At 51.3% G+C, this 12462-nt stretch overlaps 1 protein-coding gene, 1 long non-coding RNA gene and 1 other non-coding gene across 3 annotated transcripts in view; 2 read left to right on the forward strand and 1 right to left on the reverse strand.

Moving 5' to 3' along the window:
* Positions 1–2078, forward strand: part of LOC114674205 (uncharacterized) — a 45507-nt gene extending 43429 nt beyond the window's left edge. The window contains exon 4 of the mRNA XM_077975508.1: positions 1494–2078. Coding sequence (XP_077831634.1) covers positions 1494–1522 — 29 coding nt within the window. The 3' untranslated portion in view covers positions 1523–2078. The remainder of the gene's footprint in view (positions 1–1493) is intronic.
* LOC144336590 (uncharacterized) overlaps positions 1–9880 on the reverse strand; it is a 35711-nt gene extending 25831 nt beyond the window's left edge. The window contains exon 1 of the long non-coding RNA XR_013408488.1: positions 8370–9880. This is a non-coding gene — a long non-coding RNA (uncharacterized LOC144336590). The remainder of the gene's footprint in view (positions 1–8369) is intronic.
* Positions 5616–5725, forward strand: MIR34A (microRNA mir-34a). The gene has a single exon (NR_032030.1). It is a non-coding gene; the product is annotated as a microRNA mir-34a (primary transcript).
* Positions 9881–12462: the final 2582 nt, after the last annotated feature.

Consider the following 12462-nt stretch of genomic DNA (forward strand, 5'->3'; position numbering starts at 1 on the left):
TTGCTGTTGTGGTGGAAGCGTGCCCGCCGTGGGGGTGAGTGTATGGGGCTTCGTTTTGTTTGGTTTGGTTTTCAATGTATTTACCAGTCCCCGCCACCGGGCTTCTAGAACAGTTCTGGCAAGAGATCCCTCCACCCCTAAACATGCTGTGTCTTCCCATTACTCCTAAAACAAAGGTGGGTTCTTCGCGGAGGCCTGCGAGGTCACCCACTTCTCCCGCCTCACTTGTCCCCGCCTTCTTCATTGCTTCAACACCGTGGCCTCCTTGGCAACTTCAGCCACCACAAGCCCCTCCCGGCTGCGGGTCCTCCCTCCCCGAGCCCTGCTTCACCCACCCTGATGCCTGTGGTGCGGCGTGTTCCTTGTTGCCCTTCCCTGACCTCCTTGATGAGGCCGTGGGGACAACGTCCCAGACGACCTTCTCCTCTGGAAGAGAAGCGAGGGGTCCTTCCTCCCTAGCACTGCTCCCCATTGTAATTTTGCCCAGCTGTGATTTCTTGCCTGTGTCCGTCCCCATGGACATTCGATTCTCCAAGGCCCAGGACACTTGTCTGTCCCCCTGCCATGACTTGTGAACACCCAGCACGGTGTCCGCGGGTCAGAGGCTCTCGCTGGCTGTGTGTTGGATGTGGAAGGGACCGTCGTGCCTCTCGGAGATGTGCTGTGGGGCCAGGAAGGTTTCCTGAGTGAATTTCCACATCCCAGTGATGGCGAGAGCTCCTGTGTCTCTGGGAATAATACCATCCAACAGCATCAGTACCAGAACCAACATTTTCTTTTCTTCTTCTTCTTCTTTTTTTTTTTTTTTTTTTTTTTTTGAGACAGAGTCTTACTCTGTTACCCAGGCTGGAGTGCAGTGACACCATCTTGGCTCACTGTGACCTCCGCCTTACGGGTTCAAACAATCCTTCCGCCTCAGCCTCTCAAGTAGTTGGGATTACAGGCACCTGCCACCATGCCTGGCTAGTTTTTGTGTTTTTAGCAGAGACAGGGGTTTCACCATGTTGCCCAGGTTGGTCTCAAACTCCTGACCTCAAGTGATTCGCCCACCTCAGCCTTCTGAAGTGCTGGGATATACAGGCGTGAGCCACTGCGCCCGGCCAGAATCAACGTTTTCTTTTGTGCTGAAGGAGCTGACAACCCCCCTAGAGTTCTGTTCCCTGCTAAAGATGGCTTCTGGTTTTCTCGAATTCCTCCCGGTTTGCTGGACCAGCAGGGCTGGCTGGGCAGCAAGACACGTCGGGCCTGGGGCTTTATACATCTTACGTTTACCGCAGCAGAAGCTGGGTCTGCCTGATACTTAGAGCGAAGGCCTGTTTGTAGCAAGGAACATCATTTGAATCTCTGTCCTCAGGTTGTGATTCCAGGGAAGTCTGACTTGGTTAAAGACTGCTGACTTGATGCGTTTTGTATTTTGTGGAACACAATCAAATTTCATGTGTTGATTAATTATTCCCCATTGCCTAAAATCCTGGCCTCCTCTCTCTTGACAGAGAAGGTTATCCCCAAAGTCCAGGCCTAGAATCTTTGACTGGAAAGACGGAAAGACTGTCCTCAGAGTCCAGACCTCCTCTCCCTGACTGGAAAGACTGTCCGCAGAGTCTGGACCTCCTCTCTGACTGAAAAGACTATCCTCAGAGTCTGGACCTTCTCTCTCTGACTGGAAAGACTGTCCTCAGAGTCCAGACCTCCTCTCTCTCACTGGAAAGACTGTTCTGAGAGTCCAAACGTCCTCTCTCTCACTGGAAAGATTGTCCTCAGAGTCTGGACCACCTCCTCTCTCTGACTGGAAAGACTGTTCTCAGAGTCCAGGCCTCCTCTCTCTGACTGGAAAGATTGTCCTCAGAGTCCAGACCTCCTCTCTCTGACTGGAAAGATTGTCCTCAGAGTCCAGGCCTCTTCTCTCTGGCTGAAAAGACTGTCCTCAGAGTCCAGACCTCCTCTCTCTGACTGAAAAGATTGTCCTCAGAGTCCAGGCCTCTTCTCTCTGACTGAAAAGACTGTCCTCAGAGTCCAGACCTTCTCTCTCTGACTGAAAAGATTGTCCTCAGAGTCCAGGCCTCCTCTCTCTCACTGGAAAGACTGTCCTCAGAGTCCAGACCTCCTCTCTGTCACTGGAAAGACTGTCCTCAGAGTCCAGGCCTCTTCTCTCTGACTGGAAAGACTGTCCTCAGAGTCCAGACCTCCTCTCTCTCACTGGAAAGATTGTCCTCAGAGTCCAGGCCTCTTCTCTCTCACTGGAAATACTGTCCTCAGAGTCCAAGCCTCCTCTCTCTCACTGGAAAGATTGTCCTCAGAGTCCAGGCCTCTTCTCTCTGACTGGAAAGACTGTCCTCAGAGTCCAGACCTCCTCTCTCTGACTGGAAAGACTGTCCTCAGAGTCCAGGCCTCTTCTCTCTGACTGGAAAGACTGTCCTCAGAGTCCAGACCTCCTCTCTCTCACTGGAAAGATTGTCCTCAGAGTCCAGGCCTCTTCTCTCTGACTGGAAAGACTGTCCCCAAGTGACTGTCCCCACTTGGGCTCCCAAAGTGTTGGGATTACGTGTGTGAGCCACCACCCAGTTTTTTATTTTTGTTTTTAGAGACAGGGTCTTGCTCTGTCACCCAAGCTAGAGCGCAGTGGCTCACTGCAGCCTCAACTCCTGGGCTCAAGTGATCCTCCCACTCTGGCCTCTTGAGTAGCTGAGACTACAGGCATGCGCTACCACCACCACCTCCTCTGTCTAACTGGAAAAAATTGTCCCTGAAGTCCAGGCCTTCTCTCTCTGACTGGAAAGATTGTCCCTAAAGTCAGAGCCTCCTCTTTCTGACTGGGAGGATTTTCTTCTCCATCTGAGGGTCCTGACTCAGGAGGAAGAGGAAGGGCCCCCTCCTGACCTCCTGGTGCCTGGGACAGCAGCCTTCATGGGCTGATGTCTTCACCCAGGTGGCTGCCTGGATTCAGAAAATGGAATTCTGTTTGGAAGTCTGGGGCAGGGGCTGCTGAGCAGTGGAAGGTGCGTGTGGTTTGGCTCGGATGTCCCAGGATCTTTCTCTCTCTTCTGAACCATCTTCTCCTATGGGACCGTTTCCAAGCCTGAGGAGCGGGCTGGCTGGAGGAGTTGGCATTTGCGCTTCACTGTGTTAGTGTTTGCCTGAGACCCCTGCCATGCCCACCCCTGAAAACACACGGCCCTCCCACCGTCCCCAATGACCTTTGCCCTCCCTCTGGGGGTAGTGCTGGGGTTGAAGCCAGGAGCCACCATGAGGCCACTTTCCCGCCTCTCGCACCCCATCTCTGGATGGGCCAGCCCATCCCACACACTTCTGCTGTGCTCACAAAGTTCAAGTGTGCTGTGGTTACTATTTCCACGTGGCTGTCAGTTTTCACGATTCCGGGGTCCCCCGCCCCGTCCAGTCTTGGCTGAGAGTTGAGGGAAGGAGGCAACTTTGAGTTTTTGCTTGTCTCTGTGCTGACTTGGGGACACAGCAACTGTAGGATGTACCTTTGGCCCCATCTCAGAGCTGCTGAGTCTGAACTTCTAGGTGTGAGCGTTTTACTAAAAGCTCCCCAGCCGACGCTTCCACAGCGAAGCTGAGACCTGCCAGTCTAGCTGACGGGCATGCCCTGCTGGAACTTACCTTTGGGTTAAAATCTGACATATTAGGAGCCAGGAACTTTTTTTTTTTTTTTTAGACAGAGTCTTGCTTTGTTGCCTAGGCTGGAGTGCACTGGTATGATCTGCAACCTCTGCCTCCCAGGTTCAAGCAACTCTCCTGCCTCAGCCTCCTGGGTAGCTGGGACTACAGGCACGTGCCACCATGCCTAGCTAATTTTTGTTTTTTGTTTTTTAGTAGAGTTGGGGTTTCACCAGTGTTGACCAGGTTGATCTCGAACTCCTGACCTCAAGTGATCCACCCACCTCAGCCTCCCAAAGTGCTGGGATTACAGGTGTGAGCCACCACACCCAGCCTAAGAGCATTTTTCCCACACTAAAAGATAACACAGTCCAGCTAGCTTGCTTTTTAAACACAGCATTACAGGGTCACCTGTTTGGAGGAGGAGGACTAAGGTCAGAGCGGGCTCCTGTCAACTCCAACGGGACATTTCAGTGGCCACAACAGGCTGACCTCTGTGTCCTGTGTCCTGCTGCATGTGTGTGGAGGCCTCAGCGGGGCTCTTTCCCCTTGCACAGAGAGAGAGCACTGGCTCATGGGCCTTTTTTCTGCACTACCTTACCTGGAACTCAAGTTTCTGTGACTTGCCATGCCGGGGTAGAGGTGACTTTGATCCTCCTGAAAACAGCCCTCATGCTCCCACACCCACATGGAAGAGGAACTGTTCCATGGTGGTCCGTATCCAAAGTCACTAGATCTTGGCCTGCCATGGTGGCTCATGCCTATAACCCCAGTCCTTTGGGAGGCTGAGGCGGAGGGATCACTTGAGCCCAGGAGTTTGAGACCACCCTGGGCAACATGGCAAGACCCCATCTCTATAAAAACAACAACAAAATAACAAGAAGTCACTAGATCTTAAAGCACTAGATCTTAAACCCTGTGATGGGTAATTTCCTTGTCAATTTAGCCAGGCTCTGATACCCACGTTTCGACCAAACGCTCGCCTGGGTGCTGCTGTGAGCTGCGTTGTAGATGCGGTCAGCACTGACGATCACGGGCTGGAAGTAAAACGTTCTCCTCTGCGAGGTGGGTGGGCCTCATGCAATCGGTTGAAAGGCCTCAAGAGCGGAACTGAGGTTTCCCTGAAGAAGAAGAAATCCTGCCTGGGGACTGCAGTGTCAGCTCCTCCGGGGAGCTTCCGGCCTGCTGGCCTGCCCTCTGGATTTCAGACGTGCCTAGCCAGCCCCCACAATCACGTAAGCCGATTCCTTGAAATAAACTTAATCTATATCTCCTTCTGGTTCTGATTCTCTGGCAGATCCTCTCCCTAAACGGTGCCCGGGACGGGGGAGGAGTTGGCGCTACTTCATTGCTTCCCTTTCACACAGACATGCTGACTTTTCAACCACTGTCCTTTTCAAATTTTTTCTCTTCCAGGGAAGTGCTGACTTTTTTTTCTCCTTGTCAACTAGCCCCTTTGGGATCTGTTACTGGTCTCAGCCTTCTCCTCCGTCCCCTCTTTTTCATTATTTTTATTTTCATTTTGTAGAGACAGTTGCTGAAGGTGGGGTCTGGCTATGTTGACCAGGCTGGTTTTGAACTTCTGGCCTCAAGTGATCCTCCCGCCTTGGCCTCCAAAGTTTCTGGGATTACAGGTGTGAGCCACCACCCAATTTTTATTTTTAGAGACAGGGTCTCACTCTGTCACCCAGACTGGTGCAATCATGGTTCCCTGCAGCCTCAGCTCCTGGGCTCAAGTGATCCTCCTGCTCTGGCCTCTCCAGTAGCTAGGACTACAGGCACGCATACCACCTTGCTGGCTAATTTTTTAATTTTTTTTGTAGAGATGGAGTCTTGCCGTGTTGCCTGGGCTGGTCTTGAACTCCCGGCCTGAAGTGATCCTCCCGCCTCAGCCTCCTGCATCCTTTCTTTCCTCCCCACATTTCCTTCTTATCAACAGGTGCTGGGGAGAGGCAGGACAGGCCTGTCCCCCGAGTCCCCTCCGGATGCCGTGGACCGGCCAGCTGTGAGTGTTTCTTTGGCAGTGTCTTAGCTGGTTGTTGTGAGCAATAGTAAGGAAGCAATCAGCAAGTATACTGCCCTAGAAGTGCTACACATTGTGGGGCCTGAGAGGGAAGATGAGGCGAGAGATGCCCAGACCAGTGGGAGACGCCAGGACTTCAGAAGCTCTTCTGCGCCACGGTGGGTGGTGAGGGCGGCTGGGAAAGTGAGCTCCAGGGCCCTGGGAGCAGCCTGCTCGTGGGTGCGGAAGGAAAAAGGCACAGGGGGCTTGGTGTGGGCGGCTTTTGGCTGGGAGAAGTTTGCACGTAGGGAGAATAGTAGCCAGTGTTTGCAGAGCACTTACTATGCAGGAAGGCCTGTCCTAAGCATTCTAAGTGTATTACATCATGAACAAGTGTCTGTGATTAGCCTCGTCTTGCAGAGAAGGAAACAGAAGTACAAACAGAAAATGTAACTAAGCATGCACTTAATAAAAAGGCACCAGGTTTTGAACCCAATCAATCTGGCTCAAGAATCTGCGGCCAACCACCGGCTCCTGTTCTTACAGATGAACGTGGTGTCCTGGAGCCTGCTCCACATTGTGACTTGATCATGAGTGTACGCGCTTCCTGTCCCCAGAGGACAGATTTCCAGTGCAATCATAGAAAGTGCCTGTGTGGGCTTCAGGAGATGTGTCTGCCTTGGGGAGAATTTTCCTTTTCAGCTAGAGCCAGGCCCAGGATGTTGACGTCAGTGAGACGCTGGTGACGTTCTCTGATCCAGCGGCTGATGAGAAAAGTTCCTCCAAGACAGCTCAGTCTTGAAGTCCCACTGGCTTCACCTACAGATGCCAACTTTGAGGCCAGTGAACTGTGAGGCCAGCTGGACTGATTGCCATGGCAACAGGAATTGGACCCAAGTTACCGGAGGATGGAGAGGGAAGACAGAGCGGTGGCTTCCCCAGGTCTTGGACCACAAGGCACAGCCGTGGCCTCCAGAAAGCCTGAGAGAACCCGTTAGTGGGTCCTGCACTCCGACACAGCTCACGCAATCAGCCTCTGGTCCTCACCCTCCTCCCATTGGTGTCGTTGTACTCTCTGACAGTGACGTTGAACAGTGAGTGCTCCAGATCTCGTTCTACTGATTTTTCCCACTGTTCTCCAGTCTAGCACTTTCCAAAATTCATCCAAACTTAAGAGGTGACGCCAAATGTCAGTGGCTTATACCTTGGACCCCATGGACTGAGACAAGCCTCTGGGGTCCATGTGGCACCAAGGATGGGGTCTTCTAGTACCTTTCACACAGGCCAGGGATAGCACCTGCTGTGACCCCCGCCCCCAGCCTCTGCTGCTTCTCCCATTCCCCTTCCAGCCACTGCCCTGGGCACCTCCCCTGCTCCCGCCCCCCTGCCTGGGCCCATCCTTCTTTCTGCCTCACCGATTGCGGGGCTCCCTGGCGCTGGAGGGGAAGGGAGCCGGCCTCCATTCTCACCACTCTGAAAGTCAGAGGCCCCGCACAGAGGTTTTCGGGATTTGGAGCCTAACCTTGGTCTTGACACAGTCCGGCTGAGAAGGCCATCCCCCAGTTAAGCCAGCCCTCCCTCCCTCTCCAGAGGAAACAGGCAGCTAGATGCTTCAGCAAACCCCATCCCTACGGGAATTGTTCTTTTTTTCCTCAAATAGACTGGAGTGCAGAGGACTTGCTTCAGAGAGAGCCCCTTTGTAACGCACATTGCACGGGCCGTGCCCCATGCCCACTCGGCCACAAACTCCCCTCAGCTGCCCAGCCCCGTGGAGCCAGGCGTGGGCTGAAGTGGAGCCAATGAAATGCCTGGAATGCCAGCCGCAGCGACAGGCCAGCACTCATGCCTCTCGGGAGTTCTGACCGAAGCAGCACTGAGGACGGCTTCAGAGCAGAAGTGTACACCATTTCTCCAGTTTTAGGCAGAAGTAAAGAATATCTCTGCCTTCTCCCAAGCAGCAATTGATTCAGAGTCCTGAGCTTTTAAATTAAAAGGACCCCTCTGTTGCTTTATGCAGTAGCCAGCCTATTCATTTGAGTTCAGGTGAAATCATTTGGGTAAACTCTTCCTATCCAGCTTTGCTTTTAGTTATGCTGACATACAAACAATAAAAATTGTCCTTCTCAGAGTTCACCTGTAAAAGTTCCTGGATAATTAGTAAGGAAACAGAAACAGCAGACAGTTGTTGCTTCAGATAAAAATGATGTCTGGGCTGGGCATGGTGGTGCATGCCTGTAATCCCAGCACTTTGGGAGGCCGAGGTGGGTGGATCCCTTGAGCTCGGGAGTTTCAGACCAGCCTGGGCAACATCTCTACAAAAAATACAAAAATTAGCCGGGCATAGTGGCAGGCAACTGTAGTCCCAGCTACTCAGGAGGCTGAGGTCGGGGGATGGCTTGAGCCCAGGAGGCACAGACTGAAGTGAGCTGAGATTGCGCCACTGAACTCCAGCCTAGGCGACAGAGCCAGACCCTGTCTCAACAACAACAACAACAACAAGTAATGTCTTTGTGGTCATTTAATTAACTTCTGCATTCTTTTTTTTTTTTTGAAATGGCCAGTGGTACCATCTCAGCTCACTGCAACCTCTGCCTCAGGGGTTCAAATGATTCTCCTGCCTCAGCCTCCCGAGTAGCCGGGATTACAGGCGCCCGCTACCATGCCCGGCTAATTTTTGTATTTTTAGTAGAGACGGGGTTTTGCCATGTTGACCAGGCTGGTCTCCAACTCCTGACCTCAGGTGATCCGCCTACCTCGGCCTCCCAAAGCACTGGGATTACAGGAATGAGCCACTGCACTCGGCCTACTTCTGCATTCCTTAGAGTACATCCTAGCTAGGATATATTCAGTTGTCTTTAGCGCTAACAGCAGAATAAAGGTACTTGGATACATATCTGGCTCTTTATCTTTCTAGAAATTCTAGAAGATGAGAGGGGCAGTGGTGGCTCCAAGGGAGTGATTTTAGGATGGACTGGGACAGAGAGGGGCTGCTTACACATATACACACAAAGGCCATCAATTTAGGGAGTTCAAGGTCCAGGAGGTAGACGGCATCCAGGCCTGTGGCAGAGTGCACTCCTGCTTTGGGGACTGTATGGGCAGATTCTTGCCTGTAGTTGGAGGGTTAGAGAGAGGGATGAATAATTTCATGGTTGGACTTGAGTTTGGAAGCAAGTGGAGTTAGATACAAATTCTATGTTTTTGGGGAAAGTATTTGATCTTCTTGGCTGTGAGGCAAAGCGAGATTTAAAAATATTTTTGGCTTAAAATATATATATGCATGTATATTTAATACCATCTATGGATTGTGCCAATATCTATTTCATAGTTTTGATATTGTGTAGTCATACAAGGAGTTACCACTGAACGAAACTAGGGGAAGGGTACACAGAATCTCTGTACTTTTTTTGTTGTTGTTGCGACTTCCTGTAAATCTATGATTATTTTAAAATAAAAAAGTTAAAGCATACATATTTACATTTGATTAAATGCAGTGTGATATCCTGGGTTGGATTTTGGAACAAAAAAAAGGCATGAGTGGAAAAACTGGTAAAATCCAAAAAAGCCTTTAGTTAAAAGTAATACCAGTGTTAATTTCTTCGTTTTGACAAATGTGCCATGGCTGTGTAAGATGCGAACGTTAGAGGGAACCGGGCGAAGAATTTGAGGGAACTCTCTGTACTACTCTTTGCAGCTTTTCCGTAAATCTAAAATTATTCCAAAATAAAAGTCTATTAAAAACGTAAGGATACACGCACACATTTATATTTGAACACATCTAGGCAGCCAGTGCCCTTAAAGAAGACACTTTCTCCAAACGGTGCCTCTGGGGTGGGTGAATAACTAAGGGCCGCTTTGACAGCGGTGCTGCAGGTTATGTTACTCCCTAATGTGGCTGTCTGGGCTGAGGGAACCCTAGAGAGCTTTTAAAACCAAATAGAGCTGGGCACGGTGGCTCACGCCTGTCATCCCAGCACTTTGGGAGGCCGAGGTAGGCAGATTACCTGAGGTCAGGAGTTCGAGACCAGCCTGGCCAACATGGTGAAACCCTGTCTCTACTAAAAATACAAACATTAGCTGGGTGTGGTGGCGGGCGCCTGTAATCTCAGCTACTTGGGAGGCTGAGGCAGGAGAATCGTTTGAATCCAGGAGGCGGAGGTTGCAGTGAGCCGAGATAGCGTCATTGCACCCCACCCTGGGCGATGAGAGCAAAACTCCGTCTCAAAAAGAAAAAATAAACAAACAAAAAAAGGAACACTGATCACACGTCAGAGAGAGTTAATTGTAATACAACCCCATTTTCCAGGCTAGAAACTGAGGCACAGTTGGGAGCTGATGCAATTAGATTGTAATTTCCTGGAATATTTAAAACCAAATTATTTTCTGTTTTCCAAACGTGTGCTTGCAACATACAAAATACAAATTGTAGTAGCTGTGATACATTTTTTTAAAAAAATGGAAATGACCTTTGGTGCTCTTGTTAGCACTCCTCAGGATCCGTGGTTAAAATTGGTGGATGGGGTGGGGATCCAGGCAAAATGCCAAGTATTAATTCAGCACTTACCCTGTGCCTTGCGTTTGGCAGGATGCTTCCAGGGATGCTCAGGACTAGTAATCAGGGGTTTTTGCTGCCCAGCTTCCATTCCTCTCCTAGCAGCACCTGATACACTATCAGGTACAGTTCAGGGGCCCCCCACCAAGATGCCTGCCCTTCCCTGGTCAAGATGACCCCAACTTCGTGATGGAATGTGAGTTATCAAGAGCTTAGCGTGCAGAGGAAACATGCTCACAGCTCACTGGCCCCATTGAGAACTTGCTGTATGTATGTATGCTTGAGACAGAGTTTCGCTGGAGTGCAGTGGTGCAGTCTCGGCTCACTGCAACTTCTGCCTCCCAGATTCAAGTGATTCTCATGCCTCAGCCTCCTAAGTAGCTGGGATTGCAGATTGCCCAGCTAATTTTTTTGTACTTTTAGTAGATCTTGAATTCCTGACCTCAAGTGATAATATTTTTTTGAGACAGAGTCTCTGTTGCCCAGGCTGAAGTAGAGTGGCATGATCTAGGCTCACTGCAATCTTCGCCTCCTGGGTTCAAGCAATTCTCCTGCTTCAGCCTCCCAAGTAGCCGGGATTACAGTCACACCCCACCATGCCTGACTAATTTTTGTAGCTTTGTTAGTAGTAGAGACAGGGTTTCAGCATGTTGCCAAGGCTGGTCTCAAACTCCTGACCTCAAGTGATCCGCCTGGTCTAGCCTTCCAAAGTGCTGGGGTTACAGGCGTGAGCCACTGCACTAGGTTGAAACTCACTGATACACCTCCCGTGTGGGGAAGGGAGCGGGGAGAAGCGGGAGGAGCTGGAGGAGGAGGAGGAGGGGGAAGGGGGGAGGAGGAGGACAAGAAGGAGAAATGGACGCTCACTCTTCATCCCAAGTGCCCCTCATTGTGTTCATCATCCCCCAAGGCAGAGAATTACCTGAAGCCACTGTGGACCGGCGTCTTCCTCCTCTGTTGGAACTGAAAACATCAGAGTAAACTACCAAATATGAAGGCCTCTGGACTCCAGTCGAGAAGTGCTTTGTGTACTCCCGAGTATTTCTGCAGCAGTGGTGCAGGCTGGTGCCACCTCTCCCCTGCCAGGACCCTTGATGCTGCATCATTGCAAAACAAAGCATGTCTCAGTCTCATTTTCTTTTCCTTTTTTTTCCCTGAGACAGGGTCTTGCTCTGCTGCCCATGCTGAAGTGCAGTGTGCGATCATGGCTCACTGCAGCCTTGACCTCTTGGGCTCAGGCGAGTCTCCCACCTCAGCCTCCTAAGTAGCTGGGACTACAGGTGTGCACCGTCACACTTGGCAAATGTTTACGTTTTTTCTAAAGACAAGGGGGAGCTCATTATGTTGCCCAGGCTGGTCTCGAACTCCTGGACTCAAGCAATCCTCCCGCCTCAGCTTCCCAAAGTGCTGAGATTACAGGTGGGAGCCACCACACCTGGCTCTAATTTTCATAACTGCGACTGAAATCCCAGCTGAGATCACAGCTGTCTGTCTTTAAATTGGTAACCTTGAGGGAGGTGTTTTTCTGCCTGGAGTCACTTACTCCTGAAATGAATCTGGTTAGGAGAGGAGAGATGAGAAGAAACGATGAACAATGTGGGAGCCTCATGGACTCTCCCTGTGTCTGGTCTTGGAAGTTTCCACCCCGCTCAGATCAGACCAGGCAGCCCTCCTGATGACTCAGTGGCTCCTGGTGACGTCACTGTGCCCTGGACACCCTTCGGCCTGCCTGTTCCTCTCTTTGCTGTCCCCCAGCAGCAGAGCTGGCTTCGTGGGTGTGCAGGCTGGATGGCCACACAGGGCCCGGTGCCTAAGGGGTCCATGTTTGGGGTGTGGCTATGTTGAAATATGTGAGGATTTTTGGATGAGGGTCCTGTGAATGGAGGAGCTGTTTCTGCCCAGCGGCCTTCCACAGGGCTCGGCTGCAGGCCACGGGGATCCTACCATCCTGCACCAACCCGGATGGGATCGGGACTTGGTACCCACTTCCCAAGAGGGTGGGGGTGAGTAGGGCTGAGTGAGATCAGAATCCTCCCTCTCACCAAACCCAGGGCTGCCCGGGGACACACACACAGAGAGAGCCCCAGGCCCTGTATACGGGCTGCCTCTGGTCCCGGTCAGAAGCTCCTACAGGTAGTTCCTCAGGATGCAGGAAGGGATCTTACTGGTTGGTGAGTTGCAACCATTTGCAACTTCCACCTCCCAGGTTCAAGTGATTCTCCTGCCTCAGCCTCCCAAGTAGCTGGGAACACAGGTGTGGCCCACCACACCCGGCTAATTTTTGTATTTT

Source organism: Macaca mulatta, chromosome 1, assembly GCF_049350105.2.
Source record: "Macaca mulatta isolate MMU2019108-1 chromosome 1, T2T-MMU8v2.0, whole genome shotgun sequence".
NCBI classification, from domain to species: Eukaryota; Metazoa; Chordata; class Mammalia; order Primates; family Cercopithecidae; genus Macaca; species Macaca mulatta.